Raw genomic sequence first — 23,717 nt, 5'->3', positions numbered from 1 at the left:
CGCCCTACCTGCAGGGAAAACGTCCTTTTGATAGAAGACATAAAAACGATTCTGCAGGGGATTAAAAACATCAGTCGTCTCTCACCAAATTTTCCCCATATCCTCGAAATCAAGGGGTTACGCTCATTTTCGCTCTCTCTACACCCCTGGAATATGTCATGGCAAAATTGAAGGCTCACTGTGCGCCACCTTGTTAAAGAGACAAGGAGACTAGTTCGATCCTTTAATATACATCAAAAGAATCTCACGGTCACGTAATGGAAAAACAATTACAGGCTTTGAAGTCGGGTGTCTCTCCTTTGTAATCTGCAAAGAACAGGTATCAGCCTAGCGATTGGTCAGGTGTGTTTTTTTCTACCCGAGACCAATCAAACAGCTATCTTTATGTCTTCAATTTTGCTATGACATATTCCAGAGGTGAAGAGAGCGAAAGTGAGCGTAACCCCTGGATATCGAAAATGTGTTTCCAAGAACCTGCACAGGAACACGTGTGTTTCAAATGCTGTCATGATCATTTTGGAAACATCAGGAGAGGACACAGAGTTGAGTTTGGTCACGTACACAGTGATTTTAAACGCCACGACGAAAAGCAACAGACAGAAGGGCCTGCTGGAAACAGCGAATTACCCGGAATTCAGAGTATTTAGAATACCAAGCAATCTGGAACGGACCAAGAAGACATTAATGGGGAACATTCAAGAAACAATCGTATAACACCTATTGTCTGGTGGTTAATTCTCGCAGTATGTATTATTTTATATGGATTCCTGACATTGAAGCGGACAAGATATATTTATTTAGTTTTCCATTAATAATATCTGTACAATAATCTAGAGTTTGACACAACTCTCTCTCTCTCTCTCTCTCTCTCTCTCTCTCTCTCTCTCTCTCTCTCTCTCATATACCCCTTTGTAGTTCTCCCTCAGGTACCTCTTATGTAAATAACCTTCTATGTATCCAGCTGATATTAAGTATGATATGGATATAGATGTTTCTATATATGGAGAGATATATCACTCTTGCATGTCAAACACGGAAATGACAAATACAAATAGCGTAAAATATCAGACAGATGTCTACAATAAACATGTTTTAAAAGATTTATCTAATTTCCATATTTTTTTATTTTCACTTTTGTGAAAATCGATAGATTGTCGCTTTGAAATTTACATTAGCTGTATGTATGACTAACGTTAATATCTTCACATCATTATTTTTTCTCAGTAATGTAATCAGTAACAATTTTTGTAATATGAATTTTTAGGTGAGCTAGTGACATATTGCAATACGGCGTCGTACGTTAACATTTTACGTTTTCGACTTCTCCTTAAGAACCAGTGGATGGATTTTTTTTATTTTTTTTTCAAACTTGGTCAGAATCATCCTTGGTAGATGAGGCTACATAATTGTAAAATTGGGATTCCTACCCCAACACCAGGGGCCAATGTAGAGCCCCAAAGGAAAAATTAAATATTTCAAAAATCTTCTTCTCAAGACTCAGAAGTACTACAGTCAATTTTTCTGCAGCAATGGAAAGACTCGGATGTTTTACAAACAACTACTCTTTATGGATAGAAAGGTCCTTAGGTGTATTATTCAAATTGTAAATTTCATTACTCCCAGGTCATATATTCTCCCTTGAGAAGGGGGTCAAATTGACTATAATTTATAAAGGGAAATATCACTTTTGGGTATATTTTATCCGTTTTCAGCAGGAACTTATTCAAACTTGGTTGGAACGATTGTGATGACAGATGGCAATTAAATGGTATGAGGAAATAAGATCCTGCCCATCTCCAGGGGCTGGACGGATGGGACCCAAATGGGGAAAACGATTAAAAGTTAAAAAACCTTCTCACAGACTCAGATGTTTTACAAACAAATATTCTTCATGGATAAAAAGGTCCTTAGGTACTTTATCTAAATTGTAAATTCCATTATCCCCCAGGTCATCCATTCTCCCTTGAGAAGGGGGTCAAATTGACTATAGTCTATATAGGTAAATAACGTTTTTGGTATATTTTGTCTTATCTCGACAACAAACTTCAAACTTAGTTGCAACAATTGTGATGAGATGGCAATTAGACAATTTGAAAAAAAATAAGATGCGTCCTTGCCCAAAGGGGCTGAAGGGGTGAGACCAAAAAGGGGGAAATGGTTGATATTTAAAAAAGAAACCTCAGATGTACAAGTTCCAGTTTCTTTTACGGATCTGTTTTCCTTGGTTTATATAGGGAAAAAAACACTTCTGACTACATCTTGTCCATCTCAGCAAGAAATAATTCAAGCTTGGTTGAAATGGTTATAATGAAATAGAAATCAAATAGTATCAGAAAGTAAGATCCTGAGCTATTCCAGGGGGCGGCAAAATAGGAAAATTGGCATAATGACAATAGATATTTTATTTTTCAATAGCAAAATAATTTATTGAATAGCTTTTTACCTATACTATCACTCAGGTGACCGCTAAGGCCCTTAGGCCTCTTGTTGTATAACGTGTTCACTGTAGATGCGGCCCTAGGCGGGCACCTTTTCGTATACCCTTTTCATAGACAAATAGTTTATCAAAGGACCACCCTGCCCAGTTTCGTTCCTGTATAATTAAGAGACAACTGATGTCTCAATGAAACATCCTGCTCTATACACATGCATGTTAAAAAAATCAATGTGCCATAGCCGTTTGAAAAGAGAAATGTCTACTAGTGCAACATGTTCGTACAAATGCAGCCTCAATATTGGAACATTAATGACGCAAAGGGACACCATGCCCCACACCTGTTCCACACCTTATAATAAGATAAATCATATTACAATTAGCCAACTATGCTGCACCCATTGAAATGTGTGGGCTCTTTATATCATCTCTTTACTTCTTACTATGTTTTATTTCCTAGCGCCTAGCCTGGCAGTGCCTCACTTTTGGCAGCAACTGGTTCACCCGTTGTCAGTATAATGTGACCAGGTGGAATTTCAGTGAGGTAGTGCTCTAAAATCGGCACCAGATCCGTGCTATTGCAAGAAGGCAAATACATATGTATGCACTTCCTTAAATAATCCTACCTAGTAATAGGGCGTTAAACAAAATAAACCAATATCAAACGAAATATACATGTACACAACAAGTGTACGTGTTGGTCTACATTCATTCACACATAAACTGTGAGTTGTGATAATTAGTAATGCATAACATATGACACTGTATTAGTAGACAGAGGTCACTGTTCTCCTGTGATAATAAAAACCTAGTCTGGGTTAAAATATCGAAGTAATGTGTATGCTGTATGGGACCTGTTATCGCCTTGAGTATAAAAGATAAATAAAATGATATTAATGTTGTACAGTAAAGTGAATCATGTGGGGTACCTTGTGTGTCAGTGATAACGCAGGGATGATAAAAGGATAGTATATATATACTGCAGGTGTATAATATCTCCCACTATACACCGATACTGTGACCACGACGGAGAGGTGGTAGGGGGAACACGATTGAAAAGATATATTTTGCTGCTTCATGATTACATTTCAGAGAAAAATGTTAAATTTATGGCTTATAATTTTGCTTCAATATGATACCTTTTCGATGCCTTTTTTGTGTATCTTGGTTTTATATCATTCATTTTTGGCATTACCTATTTACAAACTTTTCGATTTGCAATCACCTGTGTCTGCCATACATTGATCTATAAACTATAGGATGTATATCATGTCAATAAAACTCGAGGGATATCCGAATGATACGATAATAGATGTTATTGAAGGTGTCTGAATGAACCTTTCTTGAACATACGAACACTATCCTTGAGCCACCGACACGCAGCTGATATAATTTAAAAGGGTTGAGTTTCAAACCCATACTTACACCACTATACAACCTCACATATTAGTCTTGCTTTCTATTTTTATTGCTTTTCACTATCTTGCACACGCATAATTTTAAACACTGAAATACGTGTTTGCATATTATCCTGTAGATATTTTTAGATTAATGTGCATGGTTGCTGTCGCGCCATTTGAATGCGTATTTCTGATTCTACCTACCCTGTTCATGCATCGTTGCACTAATGTGATTGTACATGTATTTGGGTTTAATACTTTGCGATATCATTTAGCAAGCTTAATGACTGAAGTGTTCTGGGAGTTGTCTGTCCGCAAAATACCACTCCAATCCCTTCGTGGTGTAGGCTAACGCATTATTCTGAACTCTATGTTTCGAGTTTGGTTATTTTCGCGGTAGTTATTGCGAAAACGCCAGCTTGTCCATACCCCACAAATTAGAATGAGTATTAATGATTACTGGATATACCACATATATATGTATAAAAACCTGCAGATTCAAGGGTTTTTGTCGGTGTCTTCTACTAACAAGTCAATAGACCATAATTAATATGCATGGCAGCATTGGGATCTTTTTCGTTTCTTATCTTTTCTGTCATATTCCTCGATCTTCTTTCTGTGTAAGGCGATGCCTCCCTCAGCACCCGTCCCAATATGACTCTGGCTGTTGCGAGGACGTAAAACCACAAATAAGCAAACAAACAAATGTTCTTGATCAAGGGCTCATTTTGTTGGCAAATGTGTTATGTTCCTCCTGAAATACTTTTGCTATTTAAGCAATAAACTGCATAGATTTCATAGACCAACTGGTATTACTGCAACCGGACTCACAGACATACTGATAGCGCACCATAATGAGTTCCAGTAGTTCTGCAACAACTGTGCAGATCATTGCTTAAAATCTCGTTTCTATGTGAGAAAGGCGAATAGGTTTGATTTTCGTCCATACAGTTAAACATGTGCCATTGTTATCGTCGAGACCAGATCAACAACTAGAACAGCAACAGCGGAACAGCTCACATTACATGCTGTTTTCCGCACAAAATCGAAATATGAAACAGTTATCACATCATATTCAATTGGTTTTTTTAATTTCAAGAAAAGAAGTAATATTTGAATTGATTAGAATAATCGTTTTAAATTAATTGATGGCGGGAAACGATTTTTAATATTTTTTAAAGAACCTTTTTCTGAGAATGTAATCATGCAAACGCAGCAGTGTCGGTTAAGTGATGTATTCATACATTACAAATAGCAACTGCAGTTATACTCACACAAATAAAGCCCTGCATGGAACCGATACAGAAGGATATTGCCATATCAAATTTAAATATTTTTTTCTTACAGGATCATTCGAAAAGATGGGATCACAGAAAGGACTCGAATGGATTGTTGAGTTGGACAATGCTCACGATCCGAAATATGGAGAGCCCCATAAAGTACCTATCGTGGCAGCAACCAAAGACAACTTCAAAGGATACGGCAATTTAGTGACGGACTTTGACGCCGAAAAGGTTGAAATCGTCCCTTGGCCTGTATCGAGCAGACGACCATTGTGCAGTGGCACGGGCACATTCGGCGGGGTTGCTGAAGGCGACTTCATCCATGAATGGGTCGGTGACCGTTGTAAGGCCACAAGTACAGCTATCGGTTGGGGAGTCGGCGCTGACTTTAACGTATGTCGCTTACCAAAGGGCGTTAACTCGGATAACAAGACAAGTGTTTTGGTTCGGGAGGCGAATAATCACCCCGATGGAAGTCAGTGTTTCTTTCCCAAAGACAGGCTTCCGTTTGTGGCTTAGTTTGCTCTTCCTGGCGATGACATCAAATTAGAAGATTTCAGGGCGTTTTATTCTGATGGCAGTTTCGGATTCCATATTCTACCAAACGTTTGGCACCAGCCGATGATTCCTATCGGCCAAACGGCGGTGTTCAGGAACAAGCAAGGTGCTGTCCACGCATGCGTCAGTGTTGATACCGTCGATGAGTTTGGAAAATTTCTTTTAGTTCCTCTCACTCTCGATGTCATGTAGAAAAAGCAGACTACCGCTGCATTTATTAAATTACGCGAGACGGAAAAAAGTAATTTAAGATATTATGCAGAATAGGATATACTCTGCTTGGGGAAATAACACCACCTTGAACGTCGGATAAAACCCATTCTTGTAACACGGTGATGTTCTATATAATCCCAGTAAACATGCTAAAGGTATTAGCTACCTTTTTATGAATATACATGGATCACTTACAATTGTAAGTTATATATATTCGTTATTTAATATTTTGCAGTACAGAGTATTCCTCTTTAATCTGTGTGTTAGTCCAAAAACTGAACAAAGCAATTGAGAGATGGGCAGGACTTGTACTGACTTGATACGTTTGCAATTGTTATCGATCGGAGAACAAAATCTGCACAGGCCTCCAGGAGCCAGCTGTTTGCCTATACTTCAACAGCATACAATCCTCATAATTATTTGTAGTGACGTCATTGAGTAAAAAGCTTATACCCGAGTACGTTTACGACCTGGCAATGCAGGCCTCGAGGAATGCTAAATCCCTTAATCAAATTCTTCAGCTTTATACAAGATTAATATTACTCACTCTTGTTTGCTCGGATAGACGTTGGCGAGGCATCTGAATATGAGAGGACACCGGAGTACCTGGAGAACACCCAAGGGTTCGGACAGATAATCCAGTGCTTTTCACGTCCAATGGGGGAGTCGAATCCTGGCCGTCTGAGTGAAAGGCAAGTGGACCATCCATTATACCAATAGACCAAACCAACGTGTTTTTTCTATTGACGTCACTAAGTTTTAGGCGTACACTAGAATACGTTATATACCTGATTGCGTAATTTTCACGACATCTTATCTTTTTGAAAAGGAGGTATTAAGGGTCCTTGTCTCACTGCAATGTGGTTCTTTCTGTTTCCATTCCGTAGTAACATTTTTGGTTGTGGTACGGGGATTTTTAAGATTGTATTACTTATTGAATTGTTAATAAACATTTCAATATATATATTGTAAGGTGTTTTGTTGATTAGATAAATATGTAACAGTAAAATCCTCAATAAGATTCACGAGTTTGGAAATATGAAATCATTGTACGTCTTAAACGTGTCGCAACGTTTCAAGACCGACTGGTCTCTTTGTCAAGCTATGACTGAGTGAAAGGCATAGTCAAAAATACGTACAATGTCGGTGTATAATGTAAAATTATTTTGATATTATGTTTCAATAAAGCCTAATTACTACAAGGCCCATGTATACCTATAGTACACAGATACAGTTTGATAAAAGTGCACACTCAGGTTTATTTGTATAACCTGTATAACCAAACCAGTGACAGTTTGTGCTGGGACAGACGTTCAGCATGATAACGATAAGTAAAACAGCGCATGGGATGTCGTACTCGTCAGAATGTGAGGTAAACCGGTGCAACATAGTAAAACATTACTACTTCAGCAAATGTGTAAATTTGTTTAACGTCCAATGAACAGCTAAGGTCATTTCAGGACGTGCCTCCATGTGTGTTGTGTATGCGTGTATGTGTGCTGGAGACCGTGTATATTAGTGTCCTTGCCTCCTTGTGATATCGCGGATCGTATGTCGACTTTACAGTGCCATCTCACTGAAATACCACGCCGAAGGCACCCAGCACAGTATTCCGCCCGGTCACATTATACTGATAACGGGTGAACCAGCAACGTGGAGAAGTTCATCTTGAGTAATTATTGGAGGTGGCCGTGAGATATTAATCGAGCTACAGTTATACTTTTTATACTTAGATAACATAGACATCGAGAAGATATATCGTTGTTAACTTTGTCAATATCATATACATGTTGGATTGTTGGATTTATGTCCTATAAACAGCTTTGGTCATTTAAGGACGTGCACGGCATAAAGCTGAAAGGTCAAAGGTCAAAATGATTCTTACAGACCTGAAATCCATGTACCTGCTGAATGTTTTATAACACGAAATGTGTAGTCTTTGAGCAATGTAAAAATGAATGTGCCGAGTTAATGTTAATGCAGATGTGTTTATTATCTTAAGTAATTTAATGTCACAGGTTTTGGGGAAGTTAAATTTCAGAAAGTCAGCCCTCAACGTGTTTACTTGGACAAGTATGATATTGAACAATCATATAACTATTATTATCACGCACAAATGTGTAGGCTTTGGTGCCAAATCGGCGACAGTTCAGTTCATATTTAGTAATTTCCTGAGAGGTGATAAGTTGGACAAGGTTAAAGGTCAGATTTAAAGCGCTAGGAAAACGGAGTTATCGGATAGTTTTTGTAATTGTTTAGCTAAGGTAAAATATTTAAACAATATGGGAGATTCTGTGTAGTTTCCCCCTTCTTGATGAATTTTGTTATAAATAGGACCGTTTGTTTTTCTGTAAGGGAGATGGATTTGGAACTATCAGGGCGTCACTAAACTTTTGAACACTCTTTCTGGTTCGGGGGAATAAGCCTGATATATCCAGCTGGAATGTCGTAAGATACGACTCATGCAAGGGCCCGTGCAAATTTCGATTTTTCTTCGGTGTCTTTTGCTGAAGTAACATCGAAGAAAACACAATTTACCTGCTGTCCAAATTGCTTCACTCGGGGTCTGTTTATTTTCGTTTTCTCACGTCCATAACCTTTCTCTTCCGGCGGTGTCTCCATAGGCACCTGTCTTCACGAGACCTTAGCTGTTGCAAGAACGTACAACCTGTAAAAACAAAAAACGAACAACCAAATAAAACTTCTAACATATTTACAACTTTCAACAGCAACCGCGAGAGCGTCTGTTTGACCATAGGTAGCAGTGTACAGTAGCGTACGGTGGCCATGGATGATATTTTTGTACAATGAATAACCCATTTCTATATTACATGTATTAAAAGTAAAAAAAAAAAATCAGCTCTAAAATTGGCATATATATGATGGATTGGACTTTGTGGGTTTCACATTTTAAAAAAATGAATTTGGCTTGAGACAACATTTTTTGCCATTTACGAATCTGTGTCTACACAAAAAAAGCTAGCTTTTCATGTAGTCTATTTTTGTACTCAGCACATGTGTAAATATTGTGAAAAATCTAGTTTGGCGACCTAAGCTTAAACGTGAGTATCTGTGACCGAGTAGATGATATTTAATTCAAGACAGGGTTTAAGAAAAAAAATACTACTTGCGTGGGTCACATTTTGGGTTAAAAATCATGGGTTTTTTTTTGCATTTTTTGGCGTGTTTTTGAGGTGGCAGCCATGGTTTTCACAAGTCCCAAATCTGGGGAAATCAATTTTTGAAAAAATATTCATTCTTCTAAAAAAAACGTATTCAAAATTTAGCTTATAAATATAATTATATATATATGTAGGTGTGGTGTGTAGGATGAATCCGCTATCCATGTTCATCCGAGACATGCCCTTTATTTTTAGGGTCAAACCATTTCTAGTGTACTCTGCTACCATAGTAAAGGGTAAATCACTTTAAGATTTAAAATTGTTACGTTTTGTATTACTATTTGGCTTGTTAGACTGTATCTTCTATAAACTTTTGTGCAAGAACTTCAAGAGACTTCTCGTTCCTTGTTACATCAACATCATAAGTTATATACACTGCAGATCCCGACGTTGTACACTAGTTACCTTTAACTCAAGTACAAAAGGTTATAACCTCGAATGCACAAGATTCAGAACTCGTGTGCAAAAGCATTTCGGGAAATGGCGATAACTTGTTGTCAGTATAATCTGAATGGATGAAATGCTTTGATGGATGCCTTTGGCATGGTCAGTGAGATAACACAGTCGGCATCAGATCCGCGATATCACCAGGAGGCAAGTTCACCGACATAACCCGTCTCCGGCACACATACGTTACACACATGGAGGCGCGTCCTAAAATGATCTTAGCTTTTAAATGGACGTTTAACAAAATACAACCAAACTTATGCAAAAGGTTGGAACTCTAGGCCCATTTTCATGAAACAGTAATCATGCTCATCCATGGATTATATGATCAAATCATATCTTTTTGTAACTCGCCCCAATCATGTGTGAGACAATCTAAAAGTCAAGTGAATTAAGTTAGAACAGTATTCTGCGTTAATTCCTCCAATATTCTTCCAAATCGCTGACAAAACGTCTTCTTTTTAGAATTATCTCAAAACAGAAAAAAAAAGAATTTGGGCTTGAACATAGAAACTGAACTTGAGCGTGACAGTTTCATGAATACGGGCCCAAGGGTTTTACTTGTCTTCTCTTCTATTTCAACAGTAATTTAGACCAATTTTGACTTCCAACGTTTTGGCCCCTAACATCACCGATGAGTCCTAGAAGGACGAAGCAGCCGTATGATGTCGTGGTATTCACTGTTGCGATACTGTATTTATTACCAATTATATAATTATTATAATTATGTATTAAATACATGCATATCATATAATACTCCAATAGCCATAGTACGGTATTTTTAAAATATACTGTTATAAAAGTTTTATTTTCAAATATTTTATTTCCCCTAGCCAAATATTATATATATTGTTCAAATGTGATGCAACAGATATAAAGATTGAGTTTGTTTTAGGAAATTACTCATTGGTGCCGTGGTGGGCTAGTGGTTAAGGCGTCTGATCGTCTACGATCACTAGCCTTCACCACTAGGTCGTGAGTTCGATTGCTTTCTTTTTCTGCGGGTACTCCGGTTTTCCTCTAACACCAAAACCTGACACATCCTTAAGGATCTTCATACAAGTGCAAAATACTGTAAATATTTGTTGGAAATTGTTTTTGGAAAAAAAGCCATCATATCTTGCAGGACTTTTATGAGAAATGATAAAGCCAAAAAATTCAAAATGTAATCAACACCAATATCAACAATTGGATCAACAATTGGTGTTGTAAATGTTTTTTCTTTCTTTTCTATAATAACTCGAGGTTCTGATATACCGCTTTATCACAACCGAGTTCGTAGGTCGTCTCAAAGCGGTTCACATATTATTACGCGTGGTTAAAGGGCCTTTTGAACAAACACATATCTTTCTCAACTCCCTGGGGAGCATACAGCCGGTGCTCCCATTTCGGCGCTTATAGCTAGAATCTAACAATTCTAGCACTGCCCAACCACGTACTCATTAACAGCTGAATAGACTGGGATACGCGGAGTAAAGTATCTTGCTCAAAGATACAACACAGTGCCATGCCGAGACTTGAACCCGCAACCCTTCGGTCACGAGCCCGGCATCCTACCACTAGACCCTTGCGCCTCCTAAAATCGTTTAGGCTGGACGGGATTTCAACCATGTACTGATTGATATATATAACTATCGCTCATACAAACTTCGCTTCTTTTACAACGGAAATGTCATAGCCCAACTGTGCTACAGGTATAGCCAAACAGAAGGTAAGGGGAAGAAACTGTATATATACGAAAAACTACAGAGCATAGAGACATGTCTCTTGGGTTGGGTGTTGCTATTTGTTTAATCATATACATCTTTTGTGGGTTGATGATTTGATATTTACAAGAAATATAACATTCTGTAAAATAACACTGTGCACAGGGTAAATACGGTACATCAGTTCGAGGCATTGCCAGTACCAGGTGTTGTTCTTATAAGATTTTTAGTTTGGATTTAGGTGACTATACATTGTACAAATGTCATTAAATTAAAATGATATATTCACATCACTCCAGTTTGATGATGTTTCGCGACATACATTGTATCAGTAAACGGGAGCGATGTGAAGATTACATTTTAATTATTTTGAATGTTCTACGTATGTATACAGTTAGTGTAACTAATTTTATTTTGTACATTGTTCTTAAAATAACATTTTAGGTGAATAATACGATGGCAATGTTTGTTCTGTATGTACATATAACTGGACATGATACATGTATTCTTATTTAATTATCACAAGTGACACAAGAGCACGTATACCTCGGCATTGTACATCGGTTCTGTGATGAACTAAGATATACAAATACGATTGTACCAATGAAAGTATGTATTAGATACAGTTTGCCTTCCGCATGGTAGTTCAGTGAGATAGCACTATAAAGTCGGCATCAGATCCGTGATATCACAAGGAGGTGAGTACAACAACATACCCTGTCTCCAGCACTCATACACGCATACACAACGCACATGGAGTCACGTCCTTGCATGACCTTTGCTGTTAATAGGACGTTGAACATAATAAAACCAAAACCAAACCAGTATGCCAAAAATGAATTGCACGACAGTAACATTTTCATATAGTGCCCCTTATTCATTTGCCACCTCGTTTACCGTCAACATACATTTCAATGTCCCTTTTTATCGTTTTTGTTAAGGTTTCCTTTATGCACTTCCCCCAATTCATCGCCAAACCCCTTTATAACGCGAAAATATATGTGGACACGTTCTGACAGTATAACGAGATTTTATGTACATGTCACATCTTGTTTAAGGTATGTTTATTTCACGTAAACTGCTAGTTCTAAACGAATACGTCAAGCTGTTTCAGTCCAAAGAGCCGAAAGTGTTTTACTTGTATACTGCAGACGTCCAGAAAATTACATTCAGATTTATCAATGCTGTTGGTATATAGTCCATATAGACTACTTACAACCGTAGCGATAAATTCTTACTACACTATACATTAGAATAAATATCATATCGCCGCTATCGCATTCCAATGCGCAGGGAGACATGGATATAATTTATCAGGGGGGTAAATACACACTGCACTGTAGGCTATTCAGTGACCTATTTAAGGTTCAGCGCTGCACATTATTCGTAAGTACGTAGTGTATTTCGTATACGCTAATTAGTTATGTGTTGCATGGACGCAAATAGTTTCAAAAAAATGCATTTATCAATTGTATAGTGTTTATATGTAGTCGCTAAGCTTAACTTAAACAGCAACATGCTATGTAACTGTGAACGAGTGTTGTGTATGTCATGTTATTTCCTACCCCGTTATTTTAATACCCCGGACAAAAACGACGTGACCTATTTATAAATGTGAAAAGGGCATTTTAAGCAGCCAAACAGATATGCCATGACGTGACATGAGAATTTCACATTGTCATTTTATATTGATATAATGGGTTCTATGGCGATAAACGACCTTTTTAAAACCTCCTTTACTTATTGTTCGTGCGATCTTGATAAAATTTGGCACACAACCAGAAAACCATTCACGCATACATTATACACACGGAAGTATGCCATTGAATGATATAAGCTGTTTATAGGACGTTAAACAAAATAAAACAAAATAAAACCAGTCAATGTTTACGTCCGATCTGAGAATCTAATCCCGACCGTCTTGTTGAAAGGCTGATGCGTTATCCAATGCGCAACCCGACTAGATGATGAAATGCTTCATATAGTAGCATAAAGGGAGTGATTCGTCCCGGGAGTCCTGCAGAAATATAATGCACATGGGTTAAGCACTATCACGTTTGTTCAAACCAATATCCTTGACCCACATTCACGGTTAACGAGGTCAGGTAATTTCTTGTGCAAAATCAAAAGGTACAAAGTAGTGATAATTGTCTTTAATATTACAAGTTTATACAGGATTAGTGAATTAGTGAAATGTGTGAACAAGCTTATACAATTCTTTTACAAATATAATAATATTTGACACGCAGCTTGCTAGCCTTTATGTTAATTACTAGTGTAACGATGGTTAAATATAGAGAACTTACACATAGCTACGTTTTAGTATCATATATTTAAGCACTACACTTAAGTTTGCAAGTGTTCAGCATTTATAATTAGAAAGGGTTTATAAGAATTATCAGAGTCGAAGGAAAGACGAGTCTGACGTTGCATATGGTAGAGAAGTCATGAGGGATTAATAGGAATACTTTGATTTGCTTTTATTTCGTTAAACGTGCTATTAGCAGCTAAGTTCATTTAAGGACGTGATTTCGTGTTTGTAATGTATACATGCATGTGCACTGCGGGCAGCCGGATATGTCGATGAAATTGCCTCCTTTTGTAATAGCGCAGATCTGATGCCCAAATAATAGTGCTACCTCACTATCAATAAATACCATGCCGAAGGCACCCATCACAGCATTCCGCCCGGTCACATTATACTGACCACGGATTTAACAGTTGTTGTCATATATACACACAAAGGTCGTTGATATATTCCTTAAGGTTTGGGGAAAGTATAAGCCTGATGTATTGTTAAATATGATCAATAAACCTCTACTTTATTTACTCGATATAAAAGTAATTGGTTAAGTCGAACATATCCCCACTTTTGCCTGACTGTGTTTTAGTCCTGTGTGTTAGTCTGGGAACTAAAACACACCTACACTCGGGTGTTTCCGCCGAGACAATCAGGCGAGAGATGGGCGAAGCATCAGTGTGTATCGGTATCATAAAACGGTTAAAGTATGGGGTTGAGGGATATAGCAAGTTTTTGGTGTCCCTTGACCATGCCTACTTCCCTCGGCTTAACAGTATACTAATGTGACCTCCTGCGGAATCGAGGGTTTTCTTTTGTGGCTTCTGCTAAGGGGGACACTGAGATAGATATGCTGCCCCCGATTTCAACATTTGGATTCTTCATATTTTTTCTCTTCTTCCTGACTAACTTTTTATTTTCGATTCCTCGCTTGGCAAGTCCTTGGCTTGGCCTTAATTTGGAAGTTCGCACAAGTGAGGTAGACCATGTGTTCTGTCCCCAGTCCGGGACTTATCCAAGTCCTTAACAATTATAGTTTTTATTACCTACTTAATGTTCAGCATTTAGTGTATAATGTGACTGGGTGACATGCTGTGCTGCGTGCCTACGGTATGGTATTTCAGTGAGGTGAATACACAGATATATATACCATGCCTCCAGAACACATACGCACACGTACATGCATACATTACACGCATGGAGGCATGGCATTTCAGTGAGGTAGCACTCTAAAGTCGTCCTCATATTCGCACTATCGCAAAGTGGAAAATGCATCAATATATCCTGCCTCCGGCACACATACACACATGCACACATTCACACATACACACATACACACATGCATGCTCACATTACTCAAATGGAGGCACGTCCTTACATGGTGTTAACTGTTCATAGGACGATTAACAAAATAAAAGCAATCCAATTGCATACTCAACTGTATGTTCTTATATTACGATTGATAATTTTGAATACACGATGACATAAATATTTAGACATACATGATGCACTATTATTAATTTGTTATGTCGATATCATGATCACTAGTCTGGAATTTTCCCGAGTCTCTTCAAGGGCGTCGTACAGGTACGCTAGTGTATATATTATTATGGAGAAAGAGTTCAAATGGAATGCAATGACAAGTTTTCAACATTTATTAAAATGAAATTTATTTTATTTACAGGTAAGATAAATACTCATTAACATAATCAACATGAGTGGATTTGCTTGTTACGACGATGCGCATGATCAAAAATACGATAAACCACACCCGGTTCCTCTTGTGGTAGCCAACAAAGACACACTAAAAGGATACGGAACGATTGTTACTGACTTTGAAAAAACGAAAGTTGAGATAACCCCATGGCTGGTAAATGGATGGCGAGAGTTGTGTCCAAACACCGGAAGTGGAGGAGGCATTGTAAGTGGGGACTTCATTTACAAATGGGAAGGAGACCTTTGCAAAGCCGTCAACAAGGCTGTTGGTGGGGACTATGTCACAGGACGACTTCCGCCGGAAGCGGATACAAAGAATCGCAAATGCGTACTTACACGAGAAGCTAATTACCATCCAGATGGAGGTCAAGTGTTCTTTCCACAAAATGGTGATGCCTTTGTCGCGCTTTTAGCTCTACCCGGAGACGACATCAAACCGGAGGATTTTGTAGCGTTTTATTTCGATGGATCTTTTGGGGTTCAGATTCACGCAAACATCTGGCACCAACCTGTTTACCCCATAAACGATGACGCAGTGTTTCTGGGTAAACAAGGGGCGATTTATGCTTGCGTATGCGTTGATACTGCGAACGAATTTAACAAGTATCTTTCAGTCCCTCTGACATTGGACACGTAAGATCGAGTAACAATTGAATTGCTGAGAAGTTCGAATTCAACATTCAGTTAATTGGAATTTACAAATAACTCGATTTGAATTTACCATATTCCGACTTTTGACAGAATGGTTATATCTCAACATGGAGGACAGACTATATATCTGGAGAGGGACAGAATACTTATAGATCCGCAACTGAGATAGAATGCAAAGATCTTCTCAAGTCAGAGAGAATAAATATTTACTTATCCACAAGTGGGACAAAATTATTGCGAAGTACAAGTTATTGTTGTTTTACGATTATATTCAAGTTTATATTAAATGCTGTAGTATACATTACAAGTAGAATTCATCATTTTCTTATAGAAACCATATCAACATGTTTTTTATTAGATTTAATTATAAAAAAAGATATCTTCGAACTTTAGATGAACCTGAAAATTGATATTGACGAGATGAATGTTTAAATATTTTCATTATAAAATAAAATAAGATGGAACGTTGTGAAATGGTGAAGAGAAAAAGTACTGTTGGTTTGTTTAAGCCCGACTTTTCCCTGTGTTTGAGTAGCCCGTCCAGAATTCCATTCGTCTGTCTGAAATCTGTATCTCTCACGATGTCAATGTTCCTATGAATATCGGGTAAATGTCTGTTTCTTATAGATTTCAACAAATTTTATTAGACAAAAACAATTGAACAAATGAATTAGACAACAGGCTTAGCTTATATAAGTCTTCTCCTAATCGGTATAGATGGACAGAAAACATAAATGCAATACATAACTCAACAAGACACTCATATACACTTACAAACATATAGGCTAGAACATTCAACCAAGTTATAATTACAAGAAAGAAAAAGAAACACTATTTGATGACATTTGATAACTTATACAATACTTTGTTAGCATATCATACATATGTTTGTAAAATCAGACCACATTCTATAACACACGTACACACAGACCCTCAAACACACCCACACATATATAAATACGCATTCGCACACATACACACACACGCATACACAAATAACACAAGTCCTTACTCAAAACGCATGTTGAATAAATAAATAACCTATATAAAAGGCAATGACACCTGTCCTAATTCAAATTTTATCTGTTAGTAGCAGATATGTGAACTTTTGAGAGAATAAATAAAGTATCATCAGTAGATAGATAAGTATTACTAGATGTAAGTAGATCAACTTATGCATATCAAAAATGGTTAGTGATGTCAGTTATGAAATGTAGTATAGCATTTTCACAAGAGCAAGATGGATCAATTATCAAGTGATCATTGAATTTATCAAAATTCAAATCGCTAGCATTCTTACGTAATTGACACAATGATTTATTTAGTTTTCTTGGATTACATGTGATGAAGTCTTCAGAAATGTTCCTGGGAGGTATTTGAGTTTTGTTAATTTTCTTTAACTGAACTGATAGTCAGAGAAGAAGTGACAGCGTGCTCGAGATTGTTCCATAGGCGCATGACACCAAGAGAGAAACTACGGTTGTAGATGCAAAATCTAGATTGAGGAATGTTAAAAATATATTTGTCCGTAGATGGTTAATTAAATATGACTTTTTAGCACAATGTTTCAATGGTACAGCCATCTCTATCAAATGCCTCAATGTTTATGTCCATCACTAAGGAAACTACCTTATGACGTCATAATTTCCCGAACTAATTTCTTATTCCTTTTTATTTAATTGGTTGAGAGTACCAAATTTATCAATATAAAATATCTCCCTCTCACGCCCATATATCACTCCGGGCTCCTTAACCATTTCTATTCCTGCAATTTTGAGATCCTTTACTGTGTGCCAGTTGTTGTTGAAGTGTAGTGGTACCGAATTAAATGCGTCTCCAGATCTAATCAGATGTTGGTGTCCTTGAATTATTTCTTTTATCATATTTGATGTTTCTCCGATGTATATGTAAATCTAAAGATTTCCTGTCAATTTTATGTTTTAGCATACGCAGAATATTTTATCTTTTACATATTTTATCATTATTATATTTAACATGATCATCCCAAGAACCATTTTAATTAAATACTACGCCGAGATGTTTATGAGAGCTATTTTCATGCATTATCTGATTATCAAATATAAATAAGGGATGCTGTCAATTTTTCCTAGTTACAGTTAATAGTTTTTTGAGGATTTCCAGAATTTATCCCAATATTAATGAATTCAAGATCGTCGTTAAGTTCTTCAGCTGGAGAAGTTACATCTTTGTCAACAGTTACATAAAGAGAGGTATCATCAGCAAAAAGTTTTACATTGGTGTTAATTTCATGAGAAATATCATTAATGAATAAAAGAAATAAAAAATGGACCAAGAACAGAACTTTGTGGGACACCAGCAGAAACTGATTTAAAATTAGAAACATAACCTTCAAATATAACACGTGTTCAAACCATTTAGAAAGATTACCAGAGAAGCTTATATAGAAGTCCTTTATGCCATACCCTATCGAATGCTTTGCTAATATCACAGAAACTATCTTATACTTTACCTTTATCTAAATTGTCAATAATTGCAGGGGCGGATACAGCATTTTTTGAACGGGGGGCGCGCTCCCGGTAAATGTCTCCATTCCTTTGTATGTTATGGCTGAATACACTTCTAATCTACTTTAATTTACCACTATAAAATAAAAATAAATGGATTAATTTTTGTTATTGAAAATCGCTATATCTATTGGTTATTACAAAAAACTGTTGGTTGAACAGTTTTTGTTTTTGAAAGCATTTCACGACTTTGGAAGCCGTTGAAAAACGAGACATCAGAAGAAACTCGATTTCGGGTTTTTTTCAATCCTTATGAAACTGGTACATTATTATACTGAAGTGGAAATTCGTACAAAAATAAGTGTAATAATACCATAAATTTAACAGAGGTTTGAGAAATGCAAATCAACATCAAGGAGAGTCTCAAAATTAAAGCAGTTGTCTTCAAGTTCAAGTACTTTTAAAATTAACTTGAGGCTTACGGTTCATCGGTTCAAAATACAACATAAAATATATACAGTAACACAAGAGTACAGCATGATCACCCTACTTTTGATACAATCAATATCATAACCATACAAAATCCATATGCACCCAAACCCACTCATAAGCGCAAATATGTCACTCAATCATAAAACATATTGCCGCTTGTCATTCGTCTCGGGAACTTCTTGAAAAATAGTTTCACAATCTGCGAGTAACATAGTGGTATGTCTTTGTGAACGAACATCAGTTTTAAGTTCGACAATCTGCTCTGTCCCATGCTGCTCCTGAGCGACGTCTTGATGTATTTCAAGGCAGAGTTTCCTCGCTCAACAGTAGCACTGGACACTGGCATTACGAGCAAGATACTGAAAATGGTGTGAATATTTGGGTACATGTGCTTGTTCGTAGTTTCCAATGCATCGTGAAGCGTGGATGGACGTGTCGCTGTCAGGCTCTCACTCCATTTCCTCTTCCACAGACGTATTTCTTGGTCAAACGTGTGTTTATAGGGCAAATCATTTCCAAAGTACTCCTTGACCTGTTCCACATCGTCGTTCGTCAGTGAGTCCAGAAAAATGTGGAAGCAGATGAACAGCCCGTATAGCTTTAGTAGCCATAGGTCTAAACCTAGATTCCAGTTCGGAAATGATATGGTCCAATAAAGAATGAAGGTAGAACACCGCCAGTAGTCTACTGGCTCTTCCATGTCGAGGTTGTCTCGTGTCGTCTGTCTGCCGCATCGCCTAGGAATGACCATGGCTTTCACATCGGCGTCGGTGGCCATCATTGATGCCTGTTGCCAAACATTCTCATCAAATTCCTTTTCTGAATTTCCCCTGCATGACTTAAGCTCATCAATGACGAGTCCCACTTCCTGATAAGCAGTCAGCATATCCTGTATAGTACTCTGAAGGAGAAGACTGAGTGCCTTCGTGTAACCAAATAGGTACTTTGTAGAGCAAAATGACACCAGGAAGCTTGGGGTGATACGGCAGCGTGAAGGCCCTTCGCCTCCAACATGCCTTTTGGATCCCATTTACCAGATGCGTTGTCGCTTATGTGCTGTTGGCAATCCAACAGTGCCACAAAGATTTCCTCAAATTCCTCCAGAGATGTGTGTCGTTCCAACCACCTGGTTTCACACATGGGTTTTACAGTTTTGTGCTTGATCATAGATCCTCCATCTACTTCTCTCTGTGAATTCACATCAGTTACCGATGACTCCAGCTGTCGCTGGCGTTTTGGTGAGTACTTAAAGTATATTCCGATTTCTTTTACTGTTGCCAACATGCACTGTATGCTTCGTTCTTTACATCCCGCACTTAGCGCAAGATTCAGAACGTGGTTTGCACAGTGGAAGTATTGCCCCCGCGGATACAATTCTTGGAACCGTGCGCGGCATCCTTTGTTCTTACCCGACATGTTTCCTGCCCCGTCATACGGCTGTGCGCGACAACGGCTTGGATCGAGATTGGCGGATTTCAAAGATTCCATAATTGCTTTGCAAATTTCTTCCCCTGTCGTCGACTCACAGTTGACGTATTGAAGAAGCCTTTCCACGGGCTGGTTATTTTTCAGGTAACGTAAAGCTAGCCTCAGTTGTTCCCAGTTACTCACATCTCTGACCTCATCTGCTTCGATTCCAAAGTATAAATGATCCTGGCTGTTGATCTCTGAAACTATCACACCTGTGATGTAGTCCCCGATGCAATCGATAATGTCATTTTGTGATGTCTTCGACATGTATGTCGCATTTTTGGGACAGTGATCAATATGCTCCTTTAGTATGGTATCCGTCTTGACCCGAAGATCTATCAGTGCCCTGAAAATGCCTCGTTTGTTTCCTATGACCACGAAGTAATATTCCCTGCCTTCCACACAATTATATGCACTTTATTATAGGGACAAGGAATTTTGCGTTTTTCTCAGCATTAGATGTGGCCTCCTCGGACAAAGTAGTGTCGATTCTTTTTGCGGGATCTTTGTTGGTTTGTTGGAAATTTTCAAAGAAGGCATATGCGTTCTTGTGGTAATTGCAGTCAGAATGATTCTTAATACCCTCTTTGAAGTGCTTCCAGTTGCGAAATGGTTTTCCTTGAAATTGATCGCGTCTTTAAAATTTGTGTTCTGTCGGAAAAAGTACGCACGCAAGGCAAAACACGGCATCTTCTCTTTCAGAGTAAGCAAGGAAGTCGTTCTGAAGAAGCCAGTCTTCGGTGGCGGGGAAGGAAAAGTCGTGTGATGGCAGTATATTAGATATAATATTTTGTTTTGTGTTATCATCCACTTGGCTATGGGTGCCGTTCGAGATAAATCTAGCGATGTCACTTTCCACTGGCCCGGATTCAGTCCTGGCTCTTTTGGCAGGCAGTGTTGGGTCAACGTTCTGAGTTTGGGGAACTCGCCTGCAGTGATAATGAGGCGTTGATCCGTACGTTTATAATACAAAGAGTACGCTGACAAGAACATGTGTTTCCCTCCACTTTATTCACCGGAAACAACTACCTCGCAACTAATAAAATTGACAAAAGAAGCCGGTCTCCGGACAGGAGATCCGGAATTAAAAACAAAGCCGGATTCCGTACCAGTATTCCGGAATTACAGTGATAAATTAGAGCTACCTGACCAGTATACCTGTGTGTACACAACATCCCCCCTCACAAATAAAAATTCAGAGCAATGAGCAATTTTTTTGAACTGGTCAGGAAGCGCCAATTTAGTACTAATTTCATATTAAAAACTAATGATATGTTTAGAAATATGATGTTACGAATTACAAGGTAATGAAAAATATACATGTATAGTATCATAATTACATGCATTTTGAAATGACCATCTTCAGTTTGTAGTAGACTGGTAGCACAAGTGTAAGCATTATCAACTAATAAGCATGGTTTGAAAACACAGTTTGATATAGATATATGTATCTAATGTGTATCCTACAATCACATCAGAGCATAAACCAGAGTAGAACAGATATACATACAAGCCATAGAAATAGTAGAATATCGAAAAAATTCTATATGTAACCACATACACCTCTTATAATCACCTAAGCGCTACTAGGTACAAACACTCACATACACGCTTGTTAACATATATAATACAATCAACCACAATATTTCATGTTTGAATCCAAATACTCAATAGTCTGCAATTTATCTTTGGCTATCTATTTCTCAGAACAAGTGCATCAAATATCTTTAACATGCATTATATACCAGTGATACTGTAATGGCTTGACACATTGGGAAGATGGCAATCAATACATTATGTTTATTGCATTCAATGAAATATATTCATATGTAATACTCATTTTAAGCACATTCTTTGTGAAGGAAAAAAAATGAAAAATAATAATAAAGCAGGTTATAACTAAATCAAATCTTAATCATGTATGTCAAAGACAGATCAACAATAACATGTACCAAAAAAGTGTTTTTGAAATCAAGATGATTGAATTATTATCAAAACTGAACAAACTTGCAGCACTGACAGGTAATTTCACATTACTAGTAACACAACAATGAAGTAACAGGATATGGTAAAGCTATGTTCTGGCCAAAATATTGATATAATGAAATGTTAATGGCTGATCAAGGTAACTATAGGCTTCATTGGGGAACAACGTCCATCAAAAATGAATAAGTATCCTCTAGAATGTCATGATCTTAATTTCACAAATCATTATGCTAATAATAGTGTTCGATTTGATAATGTCTACTTATACACAAGCTTCTGAGGAAGATCACTTTTTCCTGTTAAAAATGCTAGCATGTCCTTGCTGTCAATAGAAACACATGCTTCAGGGACTGATGTCGGTACTGACCTAGCAGCTTTCAATCGTGGTCCCGGAGACGGCACTGAATGAGATGATACATGATTGACAATAGCATTATGTAGCACTGGGGCAAGAGTAGTTGGCTGTTGATGTTGAACCTTCGGTTTTGCATCAAGTTTCTCACAAACTGGTAGTGGTTCCACACTCACAGTATTACAAATATGTTTATCCTCATGCTGTATGGGTGGCTCACCAATAGATACTCGTGGATATGGTGAATGATCAGGAGACATCGGTTTCTTTTCATGGGAAGACCTTTTCCTCTGCTTCCACTCCCTCCTTCGTTTCCTGTCATGCCGGAGTTGGGACGGCGACTTGTGCTTCCTGGTAATTTGAACAGGAGGTGCCTGCACACTGTCACTCGCTTTTGAAGTATTAACATTTGCTTTACGATATGGTATGCTTACTTTTGTCCATTTTAATGTAAGGGAAACACTGTCCGTGTTCTCATTCAAAACAAAAGAACAGTCTAACTTAGCGAGCTCCAAATCGTACGTTTTCAAAATGTGCAACACTTTATCCGGAATCATATTGGTGAGTTGATCAATTTACAAATAAGTCACATCAGTCATCACGGCAACGATACATGCAACACGGGACAGAGAGTCATTCGAGAAAGAAAACGTGGTAAACATCTGTCTTACATCGGACACACGTTAATTAAACAAAAATAAAACTCAACCGGCAAATGCCGGGGCCAGTTTCTTGTAAAGCGTTCTCACTCAAAAAATCGTCAGTCAATATACCTGAATAACAGTTGTTTGTTTCCGTATCGATGTCACATATGTCCTGCAGGTAGGGCGTAAGAATTGTACCTGCTGCCCCCAATTGCATGATCGTAAGAGGCGACTAAATTTGGGACCTTATCTCTTCTCTCCTTTCTAAATAACTTTCTTCTTCCTAATGTCTCCCTTGACAATGCCTCACTTTTGGCCATTTGTTGAGCGTTCGCCCCTGTGAGGAAGGCTTTGGGTTCTGTCCCCTGGCCGAGACATACCAAAGTCTTTAAAAATGG

The 23,717-nt window shown here is 37.8% G+C and overlaps 1 protein-coding gene across 2 annotated transcripts; it reads left to right on the top strand.

Annotated features, from left to right (window-relative positions):
* The first annotated feature begins 12,560 nt into the window (after nt 1-12,560).
* On the top strand, nt 12,561-16,338 carry LOC110450957. 2 transcript variants are annotated; one of them, XM_021498772.1, is made up of 2 exons: nt 12,561-12,609; nt 15,207-16,338. In XM_021498772.1, exon 2 carries the CDS (start codon nt 15,237-15,239, stop codon nt 15,873-15,875), a length of 639 nt encoding a protein of 212 aa, XP_021354447.1. In that variant the 5' UTR covers nt 12,561-12,609; nt 15,207-15,236; the 3' UTR covers nt 15,876-16,338. The 2 variants fall into 2 exon arrangements, with proteins under 2 accessions (XP_021354447.1, XP_021354448.1); XM_021498773.1 differs by having other exon boundaries at nt 12,570-12,613.
* Nucleotides 16,339-23,717: the final 7,379 nt, after the last annotated feature.

This window comes from Mizuhopecten yessoensis, unplaced genomic scaffold (genome assembly GCF_002113885.1).
Source record: "Mizuhopecten yessoensis strain PY_sf001 unplaced genomic scaffold, ASM211388v2 scaffold5547, whole genome shotgun sequence".
Lineage (NCBI taxonomy): Eukaryota > Metazoa > Mollusca > Bivalvia > Pectinida > Pectinidae > Mizuhopecten > Mizuhopecten yessoensis.
The sequence above is the reverse complement of the archived record's forward strand: the minus strand, read 5'-3'. Positions and strand labels throughout refer to the sequence as shown.